This window comes from Bufo gargarizans, chromosome 3 (assembly GCF_014858855.1).
Source record: "Bufo gargarizans isolate SCDJY-AF-19 chromosome 3, ASM1485885v1, whole genome shotgun sequence".
NCBI classification, from domain to species: Eukaryota; Metazoa; Chordata; class Amphibia; order Anura; family Bufonidae; genus Bufo; species Bufo gargarizans.
The window spans coordinates 362,500,056-362,516,846 of NC_058082.1; the positions used below are offsets into that span (position 1 = coordinate 362,500,056).

General features: G+C 44.1%; 2 protein-coding genes across 4 annotated transcripts in view; one reads left to right on the forward strand and one right to left on the reverse strand.

Annotated features, from left to right (window-relative positions):
* CTPS1 (CTP synthase 1) overlaps positions 1–2,675 on the reverse strand; it is a 68,038-nt gene extending 65,363 nt beyond the window's left edge. The window contains exons 1-2 of one of the 2 annotated variants that reach the window (XM_044287980.1): positions 2,526–2,675; positions 307–498 (exon numbers count right to left, since the gene is read on the reverse strand). In XM_044287980.1, coding sequence (XP_044143915.1) covers positions 307–472 — 166 coding nt within the window. In that variant the 5' untranslated portion in view covers positions 473–498; positions 2,526–2,675. Of the gene's footprint in view, positions 1–306; positions 499–2,486 lie in introns of both variants that reach the window. The other variant, XM_044287981.1, reaches the window with a different exon arrangement.
* Positions 2,676–2,829: 154 nt separating this feature from the next.
* RCC1 (regulator of chromosome condensation 1) lies at positions 2,830–16,033 on the forward strand. 2 transcript variants are annotated; one of them, XM_044287984.1, is made up of 10 exons: positions 2,830–2,964; positions 3,921–4,019; positions 5,338–5,525; positions 5,746–5,925; positions 11,635–11,731; positions 12,785–12,907; positions 13,594–13,746; positions 14,022–14,141; positions 14,226–14,378; positions 15,193–16,033. In XM_044287984.1, the coding sequence occupies exons 2-10, from the start codon at positions 3,938–3,940 to the stop codon at positions 15,360–15,362; spliced, it is 1,266 nt and encodes a 421-aa protein (XP_044143919.1). In that variant the 5' UTR covers positions 2,830–2,964; positions 3,921–3,937; the 3' UTR covers positions 15,363–16,033. The 2 variants fall into 2 exon arrangements, with proteins under 2 accessions (XP_044143919.1, XP_044143918.1); XM_044287983.1 differs by having other exon boundaries at positions 2,833–2,964; positions 5,335–5,525.
* The last annotated feature ends 758 nt before the right edge of the window (positions 16,034–16,791 follow it).

Consider the following 16,791-nt stretch of genomic DNA (forward strand, 5'->3'; position numbering starts at 1 on the left):
TGCAGTAAGACAGGAGTTCTATATCTGAATAGGAGCTGGATCCCCACCATCTGATATTGATGATGTATCCTGAGGATAGATCATCAATATTTGAAGCCCAGAAAACACTTAAAAAAAAAAAAGAAAAGAAAAAAAGAAAATTGACATTGCAGTTTGTGATGAGTATTTTTATTTTATTTTTTTATAGGTAAAGCCGACTTATGTTGTAAGGACTGTAAATGTGAAATACTTCTCCTTCCTGTGGATCCACCTCTGGCTTTGGCTGCAAAACCTGCCATGTGAAACCACCCTGACATTTCTACATACCGTGTTCATAAGGTGAGAATGTTCCAGCATCAATGTTAATGTATGGGTCAATCTTGATGGACGTGACATGCAGGGAGCTGGATTTCAGGATCGTCCCTATGCTGCTTGCAATGATCCCCTTTCCAATACCAGATATCACACCGCCCGTCACTAGGATATACTTCATGATGTCAAATGAGGAGGTTAGAGAATCTAGCGAGAGGGAAAAAAAAAGAAAAAACACAGGGAATGTTATTGCGCCTAGTGTAAAAAAAAGGGGTGTGGTTTCGGGGGAAAAGGACCCTGAACTAAAATGTGAAATTTTGTGCCACAATTCCATCAAAGTAAGCCAGCCAATAGTTGGTACAGTCAGAGAAATGTGTCTATCCCTTCACCAGATTCATCATCCAGCCTGAGCTAATAAATCTGGTGCAGGTCTAGACGGACTGTCTAAGCTTACACCATCTATAGGATTAGTAAATCTGCCCCGCTGTATGTATGTAGGTTTCCTATAGAGAAAAGAAAAAGGAGAATGATAGGCATTATAGATTTACCGTATATACAAATTACAGAACCAACAGTATCTCCATCTGTAACCGCACAACTTAATTCCTTGGCAACACGTGGTACTGCCGCAGGGAGCTATGGCCAGCTGCTCCAAAAACACTCCAGCTCATCCCACAAACATTGATTGAAAAATAATAATGTTATGGCTCTTTCAATGCAGTGACACGTACAGGGGCGTGCGATTACTAAGGCCAGGTGAGGCGGCCGCCTCAGACGGCACTATCCAGAGGAAAGCGAGGGAGGCGATTTAATGGGGTATAATGACAGCGCAGTACTCAATGCACTAGTGAAAGACTTGCCTCAGCACCAGTACTGACAGCTGCAGCCTGTACCCAGTTCACAGCGAGAGCAGTACTGATATACCATACACTGTGTCATGTCACCCACTCCCTCCAGATCAGCATGTGCTGCGCGGCACACTGCTCTATTGAGGAGCGCAGCAGCACTACTGAGACTGCTCTCCTCTGTCCCTGTTGCCAGTGCCTGCTCGGTCCTGCGATAATGCTGTACGCATCAGGTGACATATGAGTGGACAGGTCGGCACAGGCGCTCGCGAGCTGCAGCATGAGAGGAATCCTGTGTGTCTTCATGCTCAGCGTCGGGACCAAGAGGAGGGGGAGGGGAAGCTGCAGACAACAACACTGAAGTTCTGTCTGGGCTGCCATCCTATTTCATCTGCCAGAAAAAAAGGTAAGTGGAAATATCTGTGTAAATGTTTGTATATATGTGTCTCTGTGTATTTGTAAGTATGTGAGTTTATATGTTTGTGCATATGTGTCTGTATATATATATATATATATATATATATATATATATATATATATTATATACACACACACACTGGCATCCACTATTACACACTGCTATACGTTGTTATATGTGCTGCTGTATACTGCCGTATATTACTATACGCTGTTGTATACTAACGTATACTGCTATGCGCTACCGTATACTACTATACGCTGCCGTATACTACTATAAGCTGTTAAAGAGCACTGGTATTTCTAAGGGGTGATATTAAGGGACATTGGGGAGCACAGCAGGTACAACATTGGGAGTAGCAGCAGGATAATATTGTTGGGGGGACCAGGTTGGGAGGATGATAGAAAAGTGAGGAGTCTAAGATGTCTGTGTGAAAGACTCTGCTGAAAGAAGTCATCATGGCTTCCTGGTCCGAATGGAGAAGAAAGAGAATGTCTACATCAGAGGAGACCTCACTGGCTATAAGAGGTGTGTGGTGCTGTAATCTCTGCATGTAACGTCCATAAATCTATTTAACAGTAGGGCTAAGGAGAAGAGTTAGAATAAGAAGTGGCCCCATGTTAGAATTGGGGGGGGGGGGGGGGGCGCCAGCTTGGTGCACCCCTGGACACATAACTGGGATTGCTGGCCCCTGATGCAGCCTGAATTACCCTTGTTACAAAGTTGCTAAGTTCCGCTTTGAGTAAAATACAAGTCACAAAGACCCCCGAGCTGCCCTCTATGTACATCTCTTGTATCCAGTCTGAACGGTTAGTGCATGTAGAAAGTAACAGCGCCTGGGATGTAGGATTATATATACACACACATATTACTGGCCAGACCAGCCTATTCATGCCATGTACTAGGTACCAACCCTCCCTGCCACCACTAACCCCACTCTCCACAGCCCCGGCTGGCGGACGGCAGCTCACCAGGCACACACGATGTTCAGAGCCCGCGGATGATTGTGCCGGTACCACGTGGGGGAAGGACTAGACACCATCGAGTGTGAACACTGGAGCAGAGCGCCCCCTTCCCTCACATCCGGGGAAGTGCCGCTCCAGCCCCCGGGTACTGTCATACAGTAGAACACATGATAACTGACGGGACAGGGGCTACGTGCTACCCCCAGCTACCTAGGAAGGACGACGTCATCACAGGTTGTTTTGGTGGGGTGTTTTTTTTTTTTTTGCCTAAGACTTTACGCAAACTATTCTGCTCACGTGTCCCGTGTGGGCGGAGCTCGCCGGCTTCGCGCTGCCTGGCGTGTCGCGCTGCGTTTTACGTCAGAGGCGAGCGCTGCACGTGCTTGAACAGCTGCTTAAAGGAGCCAGGCGCGGCAAACCGGCAGAAGGAGCAGCGGTGTGAGAGGTGAGTGAGCAGGACGTGGGGTACTGGAGTCAGGCCCCGAGGGTGGCGGGGGCACGACAGCCGTTAGACTGGCCCGTGTTAACTCTTGGGCTCCCGGGCCTCCTCTCAACTGGCAGATTTGTCCACAGGCTTCAGTTACTGACAATCGGTGCCAGTGATTAGATTGGAGTTGTTCCCGCAAGTCTCACTCAGGCCAGTGGGCAGTCCCTGGGGTTTGCTGCACAGGTAGTTGTGTAACCAGTGACTTCCAGTATAAAGAGGACTGTACTGTGTGAAACCATCCAGTAATCCCAGTGTGCCTGCAGGACATGGTAGTCCACAGGTCTCTGGAGCTCACATAGATGGATGCAGCAGCTCATGCATGTTTGATAAGCTGCTCCATTCATTTGGAGGAGGGGGGTACAGGGCCCCACTGATCTAATAGTTATAACTACTCCTTGTGGGAATTTTCTTTTGACCCCCCCCCCTATTTTAGGTCTAAAGGGGATTTCCTGCTGTTTAAATATTGATGACCTATCCCCAAGATAGTTTCAGTATCAGATTGGTGGGGGACCAATAACTGGGGCCCCTGATCAGCTATTTGAGGAGGCCACAGCACTCACCATTGGACAGTGTTTGTGCTTAATATTGCAGCTTGGGGCCCATTCACTTAAATGGGACTGAGCTGTGCCTAGGCCGTGTGACAGAGGAATGTGAGAACGGTGTGCACCAGCCTCTTCAGATGCTGATCTGCAGGGGTCCTGGGGGCCAGATATTGATGACCTTCTCTGACACCCATGGTCATATCCCTATAATTTGATTTGAGACTGAGGCTATATTCCCTTACATCATATTTATGTAATAGTTAACTGTGTTTGTAGATATAGTGGAACCCATATTATACTATAGGAATGCTACCTGGCTTGTATTGCATCCTTTTATGTAGGAAAACTATAAACCAGTGTTTTCTTCCATAGAAACAATAAGATTTAACATGAAAGGAAAGAAGAACCTGAAAAGAAGCTCTCCCGTCGAGGAAAGCAACGGGACTGCAGAGCTCAACAAGAAACCTAAGCGTAAGTGGGAAACTTTGTGGAAAACCATAGCACTACCATTTATCTGGAGTAAAGCGGTGTCCTTCTCTCCCATAACCCCTTCTGTCCTTAGAATACCCCATAATGGGCAGTTTTAAACTATTATGGCCTCATGCACACGACCATTTCATTCCATGTCTGTTGCACCATTGATAGATATATAATATATATTTTTTTTTTTTTTGCGGAGCCACGGATGCAGACAGCACACTGAGTGCTGTCTGCATCTTTTGCAGCCCCATTGAAATGAATGGGTCCGCATCCGAGCCGCCAAAACGGCGATTCGGATGCGGAGCCAAACAACTGTCGTGTGCATGAGGCCTTAACCTGAGATGAGTCCTGTCCCTGACAGAAGTCCCTAACCCTTTGTTAGCTGCAAGCCACTTTCATATGAGACAGGCAATCATTAAACAGTAAGAGGAAAAGCCTATTAACCCTTTACTGCAAAGGAGTTGTGTAATTCTTCATGACTTTTTAAACGCTTGCTGTGATATAAGGGCTCATACCGTTCAAGTGATACCAGGCGCAGTATTTGGGGCACAGCACTCTTACAGTCAGGGAGCAGCGTTGGAGCTTATACTTGGTTCTGTGTGTGACGTTAGGAAGAAGGAACATCTCTGCTTCTATTCAGCCACTAGTGACCTGGTGAAGGTGGATATTAGAACTTTCTTCATGCCATCATCCCTTTACCAATCAGAATATATAGATTGGGTGATTTTAGTAAAGCAGTGAGAAGATAAGCATTTGTTCATCACCCCCTGCACCTAATTGGTACATATGTTATCTCCATTCTTTTATAATCTTTTGATTTTGGAAATTTCTACTGACAGATGTCTTAGAATATGACTGATATGCATATAACATCACTATTATTATTATTATTATTATTTATTATTTAAGCGCCATTCATTCCATAGCGCTGTACATATGATAAGGGGTGCACATACATAATACAGACAATTGCACTAATCATAAACAAAATGAGTTACAAACTGGTACAGAAGGAGAGAGGGCCCTGCCCGTGAGGGCTTACAATCTACACTATTGTGCACTTGCTATTAATAAACTGAAGCTGCTGACTGGTAGGGAACCTGAGAGAAGCACGTGGCTTCCTGAGCCACTGGTTGGAGCACTGACCAGCCACAGAGGGGCTTTGTTTAATTTTTGAGTTGACCAAAAGTTTGTCCATCTACAGTCTCTCATGTTGTGACAGACTTGTGATCAAAGTTCTGAAGTGTTTAAAGTACAAGTTATCACCAATTTGTTTAAGCTGCATTTTTTTATTTTATTATTTCAGTAGTTGCTCATAGTTCCCACAAATCTGTTGGAGGCATTGTGCTGGCTCTTGGCCAAGGTGACGTAGGTCAGCTGGGTTTAGGAGAAGATGTCATGGAACGAAAGAAGCCAGCACTGGTCACTCTCCCAGAACCAATAGTCCAAGCTGAAGCTGGAGGAATGCACACCGTGTGTCTTGGCGCCTCTGGGAGTGTAAGTGTACTGCTACACGCTACAGCAGGGATGACCAATCTGTGGCTCTCTAGCTGTTGCAAAAATACAACTCCCAGACTGCCTACAGCAGGGCATGGTGGGAGTTGTAGTTTTAAAACAACTGAAGAGCCGCAGGTTGGCCATCCCTGCACTAGAGTATTTGTTGTGCCAGTTTGCTCAATTTGTTAACCTCCTTTCTTGCCTATCGCTTCTGAAATAGATTTATACTTTTGGCTGTAATGATGAAGGAGCTCTGGGCCGGGACACCACAGAAGAAGGATCAGAAACTAAACCAGCAAAGGTCAATCTGGCTGAAAAAGTGGTGCAGGTTTCAGCAGGAGACAGTCACACTGCAGCATTGACGGAGGATGGTCAGGTGTTCCTTTTTGGATCTTTCAGGGTAATTTGCAGCTATATGGTCTGTCTGAAATGTTTTGTTGCCTGCTGGCTTCCACTGTCCCTCCAAACATGTATAAACTTCTACTGCAGAATGTTTTCTCATTTGCTTTGGAATTGCACTTGGTTATCTTTGACCTGGAAGCCCATGGAAGGTCTTCTGGGTCCATGTGGCCATGCCACAGAAGATAAGACGGGTCCAGTCTTTGGTTGCATCTTGTAGATTGCGGACCCTTTAAAGTCAATGGGGTGGAAATGGCCCGTGTCGCTGTTTTGCAGACTGCATATCCTCAAAACTGGAGCTCTTAGAGAATGACTGACTGGCTCGTATCTCTCAACCACTTCAACCCCGCTAGCTGAAACCCCCTTAATGACCAGGCCACTTTTTACACTTCTGCACTACACTACTTTCACTGTTTATTGCTCGGTCATGCAACTTACCACCCAAATGAATTTTACCTCCTTTTCTTCTCACTAATAGAGCTTTCATTTGGTGGTATTTCATTGCTGCTGACATTTCTATTTTTTTGCTATTAATCGAAATTTAATGATTTTTTTTTTTTTTGCCCAAAAATGAAATTTTTCAGTTGTAAAATTTTGCAAAAAACATCCGTATATACATTTTTCGCTAAATTTATTGTTCTACATGTCTTTGATAAAAAAAAAAAATGTTTGGGCAAAAAAAAATGGTTTGGGTAAAAGTTATAGCGTTTACAAACTATGGTACAAAAATGTGAATTTCCGCTTTTTGAAGCGGCTCTGACTTTCTGAGCACCTGTCATGTTTCTTGAGGTTCTACAATGCCCAGACAGTAGAAAAACCCCACAAATGACCCCATTTCGGAAAGTAGACACCCTAAGGTATTCGCTGATGGGCATAGTGAGTTCATAGAACTTTTTATTTTTTGTCACAAGTTAGCGGAAAATGATGTTTTTTTTATTTTTTTTCTTACAAAGTCTCATATTCCACTAACTTGCAACAAAAAATAAAAAATTCTAGGAACTCGCCATGCCCCTCACGGAATACCTTGGGGTGTCTTCTTTCCAAAATGGGGTCACTTGTGGCGTAGTTATACTGCCCTGGCAATTTAGGGGCCCATATGTGTGAGAAGTAGTTTGCAATCAAAATCGGAAAAAAAAAAAATCATACGGACATCTGAATGGAGCCTGACAGGGGGGTGATCAATGAATCTATATGGGTGATCACCCGCCTGTCATTGATCACCCCCTGTAAGGCTCCATTCAGACGTCCGTATGTGTTTTGCGGATCTGATCCATGTATCCGTGGATCCGAACCACCAGAGGACCAGGTAGCAGGTATATTAGACGCTGTTATCAAAACAGCGTCTAATATACCTGTTAGGGGTTAAAAAAAAAATCACATCTCCAGCCTGCCAGCGAGCGATCGCCGCTGGCAGGCTGGAGATCCACTTGCTTACCTTCCGTTCCTGTGAGCGCGCACGTTCACAGGAAATCTCGGCCCTCGCAAGATTATGCGTCACTTCGCAGGGCTGCTGCCTCCGGACCGCACATCTGCATTAGGCGGTCCGGAGGCGGTTAAAACCTAGCTGGATTTACTAGCCAGGAGCCTGTAAAAACTAAGAATCCCAGTGACAAATCCTCCATACTGTAGCTCAGCTAGACAGATTTCATTAAGGGTAGGAATCTGTAGTTAGAACTGCTAAATAAGTCTACGAAAAGAGAATCCTGCTTACTCCCAAATAGTGCCATTGTTGCACAATGAGGTAAACATATGTACAGTGTGTACAGCTCCACAAGACTTTATCCAGCTTTCTGACACTGGTAAATGTCACTTTACTAGACAAGGGTGGATTTGAGTTAAATCGCTAGTCATTAAGGCTTGATTTAAAGCATAGTTTTCTACATAGACTAATTCTTGCTGGTATAACTTATAATATGCAAGTAGATGAAGATTTTTAGAATAACAACTTCATATTAGTTTGATTAGGTTGATTCTGTATGCATAGGTTTGTAGAAGTTAGGCTTTAGGTATTTTTAATTCTGTTCATGTTACAACATTTTTGCTGTGAAGAAGAGGCATGTGATCTGAGTCAAATTCAGTTTTGAGAACTGCAAAACTAAACCAAGCATCTGTGATAATATCTTGTAGGCAGAGAAACTCCCGGAAGAGCATGACATTGTGAATGGAATTTATTTACCCAAAACATTACACACATAGAAACATAGTGTGTCGGCAGATAAGAACCATTTGGCCCATCTAGTCTGCCCAATATACTAAATACTATGAATAGCCCCTGGCCCTATCTTATATGAAGGATGGCCTTATGCCTATCCCATGCATGCTTAAAGGGATTCTGTCACCTCCCCTCAGCCAAAAAACGATTTAAAAGCAGCCATGAAGCACAGCTTACCTGGATTAAGCTGTGCTGTTTAATCTTGAAATCCGTCCAGCAGTTACTTTAAAAAACGACTTTGATCAATAAGGAAATGCGTCCTGAAGGTGCCCAGAGGGGCGTTTTTTTCTTCCTAGTGAGCCCAGTACCGCCCCTCTTTCAGTGCCCAGCCCGCCTTCCTTGTATTTTCTAACTGCCGCCCCCAGCCTGCCACAGCCTCTCCTCCCCCTCCCTCACGCCGAACGAAGTCTCGCACAGGCGCAGTACCCACTGAGGGCTGCGCCTGTGCGATCATCAGGAGACTGAGGGCGGCAGCTTCATCTTCGTCACTGGGCATGCGCCGAGCCCAGTGACGTCCGATGCTCGCTCTTCCCTGCTGACTGAGGGAAGAGCGAGCATCGGACGTCACTGGGCTCGGCGCATGCCCAGTGACGAAGATGAAGCTGCCGCCCTCAGTCTCCTGATGATCGCACAGGCGCAGCCCTCAGTGGGTACTGCGCCTGTGCGAGACTTCGTTCGGCGTGAGGGAGGGGGAGGAGAGGCAGGAGAGGCTGTGGCAGGCTGGGGGCGGCAGTTAGAAAATACAAGGAAGGCGGGCTGGGCACTGAAAGAGGGGCGGTACTGGGCTCACTAAGAAGAAAAAAACGCCCCTCTGGGCACCTTCAGGACGCATTTCCTTATTGATCAAAGTCGTTTTTTAAAGTAACTGCTGGACGGATTTCAAGATTAAACAGCACAGCTTAATCCAGGTAAGCTGTGCTGCATGGCTGCTTTTAAATCGTTTTTTGGCTGAGGGGAGGTGACAGAATCCCTTTAAACTCCTTCACTGTATTTGCCGCTACCACTTCTGCAGGAAGGCTATTCCATGCATCCACTACTCTCTCAGTAAAGTAATACTTCCTGATATTACTTTTAAACCTTTGCCCTTCTAATTTAAACCTATGTACTCTTGTAGCAGTTTTTCTTCTTTTTACCTTGAGGAGACTATACATGTTAAGGTCCTTTAACCTTTCCTGGTAAGTTTTATCCTGCAATCCATGTACTAGTTTAGTAGCTCTTCTCTGAACTCTCTCCAAAGGATCAATATCCTTCTGGAGATATGGCCTCCAGTACTGCGCACAATACTCCAAATGAGGTCTCACTAGTGCTCTGTAGAGCGGCATGAGCACCTCCCTCTTTCTACTGGTAATGCCTCTCCCTATACACCCAAGCATTCTGCTATCATTTCCTGCTGCTCTATGACATTGTCTGCCTACCTTTTTAAGTCTTCTGAAATAATAACCCCTAAATCGCTTTCCTCAGATACTGAGGTTAGTACTGTATCACTGATTTTATATTCCGCTCTTGGGCATTTACATCCCAGGTGCATTATCTTGCACTTATCAACATTACATTTTAGTTGCCAGATTTTTTGACCATTCCTCTAGTTTTCCTAAATCCTTCTCCATTTGGTGTATGCCTCCAGGAACATCAACCCTGTTAAAAGTCTTTGTCGTCAAGTGAATGCAAGGATTACTAAACCTTATTGACCCTAATAAACCCGTATGGGCGAGTGCTGTGCTGCCCCTGATGAGCCTAACCACTTTTCAGGGAGAACCCTGTCCAGAACCTGACTGTGGTAATAAGTAAGCCTTAGCTGAACCTATGGCCCTAAGAGCCCTCTCTGTGGGCACCTGCGCCCTGGATAAAGCCTATGGTGTACGAATATGCCTTAGACATTTCCTGCTATTCATCAGCGCAGAGCGCACTGAATGTAGGCAGGCTGTTACAGCTACATGAAGTACATGGAAGATATACTATACTGGACTGTAGTATTGAGGTTAAATTGCCATGTTGGCACTTTGCTATAAATAAGTTGGTTTTGGGTTACAGTTTGGGCACTCTACCTTTTAAACAGTTCGCCACCACTGCCCTAGCCTGTCGTCCTTGCATGCCATGTTCCTCTACTCGCTCTTCAGGTCTCCTGGACAGGCAAAGTACAACTGTTATCTTACTCTTCCATAGATGGCAGAATAAGGGCTTAAGTGCAAACTGACAGATGGACAGCATCAGAGTTTGACATTGAGGCGAGCGGTTGTATATTTACAGCTGTGTTGTCTTGTTTCTTGTAAAACATTCAGGCACACAGGAAAGCTGGGTAACAGTTTCTGTAGTGTCGGTGGCCTGATACTATATAGTATACCTGCACTCAAACAGGGGGAGGTTTTGTAAGAAACTGCAGAACTTTTGCAACTTCCACCTCTGTACTGTGTCTATTAAAGGGAGTGTAGTGTTAAGCCCCGCCCCTTTCCCAAACTTCCTGTTTGCCTTCGAGCTTATGCTAGCGGACAGCCTGCCTCATGTCGACGATGCAGATGAAGGGAGAAATACTTCTTTGAATGCAGGAGCTCTAAAAAAAGGAAATGTGGAATCTGATTTGTTGCTGTGGGCAACTGTCAGTTTCCCTTTACACGAATTTTGTATAAATTCTTGGTTATGATCACCCTGCAATCCATCAGTGATGGTCGTGGTGGCCAGAACCGTGGGTGTGCACATAGGCTGGTGCCTTTTCCTATAGTGTGCAAGCTTGGCCACCGCTGCTGGATTGCAGGGTGGTCTGTAACCATGGAAACGGGCAGTGCATAATGTGATGGAAAAATTATCAAGGAGGCAATATCGACAATCAAAATACATTAGTAAGTGCCTTGTATTAACTTACTTTCTGTACATAATAAATGCTATTTGCCGAAGTGAGACAACCCCTTTTAAAGTTGGATCCATACTCCTCAATTGGGGTCATTTAGGTGGCAAGTACATTGAGTTCTGTGGACATAGCTGGAAGCAGAAGGCTATGTCCCTTGTGTGTGGCTGTGCTCAGTTACCGCAGCTCAACGTCTAGTCACTTGAATGAGAGCTGAGCAAGATGGGAGGTGTCAGACCCTCATTGATCTGATAACCTATCCTGAGGATGTGATCAATTCCTAGAACCTGGAGAGTGCCTTTTTAAAAACTTAGATTTCTTATAAAAACAACTGACATCTTATTTCTTTAATTTAAATCTTTGTATGAAAGTACTGTACATGTTGGGCTGTGTTCAGCCTGTAGCGGGGGGTTCAGTTAGGACAGTTGCAGGTCCTCGGGGGACCTAATGTGGTGATATTATGTCTAGCAGAACGATGGAAATCTGATGGATGCCATTGTAGTCTTTCGGGCCTTGGTAGTCTGTCATGCCTCATTTTCAATACTGGAACAGACAACGAAATATGTGAACCTAGCCTTAGCATTTTACTAGCCAAATATGTGTTCGTCATCCATGGAGTCTGCGTGTGCCCTCACTAACTTGGCTTTTTTTCTGTTTAGGATAACAATGGTGTCATAGGTTTACTGGAGCCAATGACGAAAAGTATGGTGCCCATACAAGTGAATATAAATGTACCAGTTGTCAAGATAGCCTCAGGTGAGTGAATATCGAAGATGCATTATGCCTGATTTCTTCTGTGCCAGTCTTAGTTTGGAAAGTACGGCTATAAAATCTCAGTACACCTCAGAGGGTAAGCTCGTCAAATTAAAGGGACTCTGTCACCAGTTTCTGACCCCCACTTTTAAAAATATGGTTCTGTGCATGGAGCCCTTGTGATTACTATTGTGGTGTTATAAGCTAAATCTGCTGGCTCATTTAGTTAAAAAAACGTTTTATCTAACCTGTCAGTCATCTTGTTAAGGTGCCCAGGGTGTTGCTAATGGCTTGAAGATGCCGTTGGTGCCCAGCTCCTCCTCTGCTCTCATCAGCGCCACCTGAAAATACTTAGATACGCCTCCGGCTCTCCCTCACGCGGGCACTTCGCTCAACCTCCCGATAACGCGGGATCTTAGATACGCCTCCGGCTCTCCCTCACTCCCCCCTCCTTTTCTAAGTATTTTCAGGCAGTGCTGATGAGGGCAGAGGAGGAGCTGGGCACGAACGGCGGCGGGCGGCATCTTCAAGCCATTAGCAACGCCCTGGGCACCTTAACAAGATGACTGACAGGTTAGATAAAACTTTTTTTTTAACTAAATGAGCCAGCAGATTTAGCTTATAACACCACAATAGTAATCACAAGGGCTCCATGCACAGAACCATATTTTTAAAAGTGGGGGTCAGAAACTGGTGACGGGGTCCCTTTAAGATTCTTCTGAACACACTACGTGTGTTTTTTTTTTTTTTTTTTTGTTCGTTCACCTTGGGTGTCGGCACGGATGACTGGTCGGCTTCCCAAGAGACCTGGAGCTGCTGCTTCTTGGCTGTATGTCAGTAAAATCGCTTATTAGCAATTATGTGTGAATTTAACCCTAGAATCCAGGTTGAACATCTGACCGCTCATGCAGCAAATTAATGGTTTATGCTGGCATGCAGACTGCACTGGGGTGGTCGTGTTACAGCAGTTTTGATGATATACTATCGTCCAACCTGATCTACACTGCTGTATTTGTCCATGTTTACACATTTTTATTTTTTCCTTCGATCTAAAAGGGAATGATCATCTTGTGATGCTTACCTCTGACGGAGATCTCTACACATCTGGCTGCGGAGAGCAGGGTCAGCTTGGCAGGGTACCTGAGAGATTCACCAATCGTGGAGGGCGTAAAGGCCTAGGTTAGTCACTTGCCTGTATGGCTGTGTCGCATTAGAACCTGAGTGTTTTGGAAATTTTTTTTTTTTTTTTTTTTTTTTCTTCGTTTAAACTTTATTTGTTGTTGAGAGATGTACTTTGTTGGCATATTGTTTGCAACCAATGTTAATGAGATTTCTTGCTGATGGGCTTTTTTCCTCTTCGTCACTTTGCACTGAACTGTATATAAAAATAATTTATTTTTTTTATCTCGCCAGCAGAATATTCCTACCATGTTTTAAAAAGCATTAGAAGTCTGTACTATTTGTTCTGCCCTTAAAGGAGTTGTCCACTTTTTACTGTTGATGACCTGTTCTCGGGATAGGTGATTAATATCTGATCAGTGGGGGACACCCGGCACCCTCACTGATCAGCTGTTTAAAGAGTGAATAGGATGGAGCCATCACATAAAAGTGAATAGGGGCACCATGCTTGCTGCAGCAAGCAGAGAAGGCAGTGCTCATACGAACACTGCCGTCTCTTCCAACAGCTGATCGGTGGGAGTCCTGTGTGTCTGATCCCTGCCCATCAGATATTGATAACTTCTCCTGAGGATGGGTCATCAGTAGTAAAAAATTGGACAACCCTCTTAAGGCCTGTTCCAGTCTTGTGCATACTATTAAGACTATTTATAAATGCCCTATCCACCAATGTTCTCTACTTCCTGCAGAGAGACTACTAATTCCTCAGTGCATCCACTTGAAGGTGAAGGGGTGTGGGCGTGTTGTGTTTCAGGATGTATTCTGCGGTGCATACTTCACCTTCGCAATCTCACAGGAAGGCCATGTTTATGGTTTTGGCCTTTCCAACTATCATCAGTTAGGTAAGTAGTTTTGTCTTTTATTTAGCATACCCTTTTTTTTTTTTTTTTTTTTTTTTTCCTTCCTTAAAAGCTATTTGCTAAAGCTGTTAAACTACCACTCCCAGCATGCTCCATTCATTTCTATGGGGTTTCCAAGGATAGTATACATGCTGAGAGTTGTAGTATCACAACAGCAGTGGTGTTAGAAGTTGGTGTATTGAGAGCTGCACTGCTGTTGCAGAGAAATGCTCGTTGGGCCCTGGTGTTTTCTAAACGGTGTCGCTTACATGCTACAGGGACAAAGACTACAAACTCCTGCTACGCACCTCAGAACTTGACATCATTCAAAAACTCCACCAAGTCTTGGGTGGGATTTTCAGGAGGTCAGCATCATACAGTTTGTGTGGACTCTGAAGGTAAGATACTTGTCAGACTTTTGCATATGCAGCTTATAAACCAGTGTTTTAAAGTAACTAATGAAATTAATTTTTCACCTCAAGGAAATGCGTACAGTCTTGGCCGAGCCGAATATGGCAGACTTGGCCTTGGGGAGAATGCAGAAGAGAAAAGAGAACCTACACTCATTCCTAACCTACCCAAGGTTGCCTCTGTGGCCTGTGGAGCTTCTGTCAGCTATGCTGTGTCTAGAGATGGTAGGTGTTTAGGAATGGCTAGTCATCTGGGGCATATAGAAAAATTCTTAGAATTTCCCATTGCTAAATGCTACAAAATTAGAAGATATAACCTTGTTGTTTTCTACACTTGGTATTGCTGTTAAATGGGTTGTGCAACAAACTACTATAAAGTGTATTTTGATCAGGTACTCTAGCTCCCATAGTTTTCTCTATCCCTATACTTGAATCCTGGTTTGTCATGTGTCTGCTGTCCCATCATGCCTTAGGGCAGTGAGATGTGTCCTGACATCAGCAGATCATGTGACACTAACCACTCCCTTGGTTCTTGCCAATGACTCTTGTGTGTCCTATGTGCCAATGCAGGATGTGACCTATAGAGACTACATCAAAACAGATTTTCTACAGGGTGCCACAGTAGACTAAAGATGTTAAAATAAGGCCTCATGCACATGGCCGTTGCCTGACTGTATTGTGGCCCACAATACACGTGCATCACGGATGCTGACCCATTCGCTTGAATAGGTTCAGAAAGTCGGTGTAGAACAGAGGCACCACAGAGTGGGGTTTCTGTCCGTGCATACGCTTTTTAGACACCATCCAAGCGAATGGGTCTGCATGTGGCAGCCTTATGTTCGGTGACTGTGCATTGCGGACCGCAACTTGCAGTCTGCAGCACTGGCCTGGCTGGCCTAAGGCAGGTTTCATAAATGGTGGTGTTTGGGGAAAGGGATGCAATTATCTATTGGGCGGGATACTTTTATATTAGTTGCACAACCCTTTTTATATTTAAGCTTAACCACATTGCTCATATTGGATTTTAACTCTTTACCAGGTCATGTCTTCTCCTGGGGTATGGGCACCAACCAACAACTGGGCACAGGTGAAGAGGAGGATTTGTGGATCCCATATGAAATGACTGGGAAGCAGCTGGAGAACAGAGAGGTTTTGACTGTGTCCAGTGGAGGCCAGCACACTGTACTTTTAGTTAAAGATTGTAGCTAACAAACCTGAGTTTCAGGACCATCATCGGTTGGCTGAATAAAGACCTCTTGGCCACGTCCATTTATCTCGTTGCCACTTTTGAACTTTTTAATTGGTTCCTGATTGTAATCAAGTTTTTGCTGGGGAGGTTTTGGACATCTGCTTCTACTGTCTTCATGTATTCTCTTCCTGTGTACTGTCCAGAAATGTATGAAATCTACTTGGAGTCACTGCTCCCTCTCAATTTTAACACCTTAAATCCCCCATGTTGAGCCCTGTCCCCATGGCACTAACATATATTATCAGACTGCAATCCATTGCTTGCTATGTTCTTTAGATTTATTATACTTAAATAATTTTATTTTTTAATACCCAAAGGTATAAAAGCAAATTGCTTTATTTTTATAACTGTGTGGTATGGATGTGCATGACTATAGGAAATTTAAATTTCCTTTGCCATTTAATGTTTGATTAAATTTTACCTGACAGGGATGTAAAAAAAAAAAAACTGTCTTTTGGAATAAATCTGTTTTTTCATAAGCTGTTCGTTCTTCTGTTGCAGTTCCAGCAGTAAAGTAATAGCTTGACATGGTGAAGTACCGCAAGTTCTTAGTTAATCCAACTTCTTTATTATACTTACAAATTCCATGTAAAACAATTGTGCATAAAATATAATCAATCTTTTCCCTATGCCCGACCTGGGTTTTGCCTCTGCTTCATCAGGGGCATTTGCATGTCATCCTAGATCTCCTTTATAAAGCAGCCCCCTCCTTAGATCCCACAATCTTTGCAGAAGGAGAAAAATTAAAGACTAAAACATACTATAAAACCACAGATCTAAACGCTTATATAGGAACCCCCAGTTCTCATTGTGAACCGTGGTTAAACACTCCAAAGGGTCCATCGTAACTGTACTAACTTGCAAGATTGAGGAGCAAAGTATATTGATGGAGCAGAGATTTTTAGAGAAGGGATATAAAAAAAAAGTCTTAAACATGGGAGAAGTAGCTAAAGAAGTGGAGGAAAAGAAATAAGGAGAGAACTTTGAAAAGAAAATTACCTCTATGAAAGACTTTAGACTAGCCTTTACCACACAATACAGCAGCAACGCGGGCTTGATAAAGTGCTATAACCAAGAATTGGTCAGTTCTCAAAAATGACCCTGTATTTGGGGTGGGTAGGTGATGCCTAAAAATTTTTATTTTCTAAACTCATCATATCAAATATCGGCTCCAATTTATATGGTGGTTTTTTGCGTACCTTGCCTGGGGAGGCCTGGAGGATTGGGTCAGCCATCTGATATCGGAACAAGTAATGGATGTGATCTGTAGTGAAGGGCTGAATATTGGGGATAATTTGGTGGTCTGGTTGAAAACTTGGTTGAGTGAAATTTAGTATAGGGTGACTATGGTAACTTTAGGGTTTGGAGATCGCTAATTCAGGAATGTGA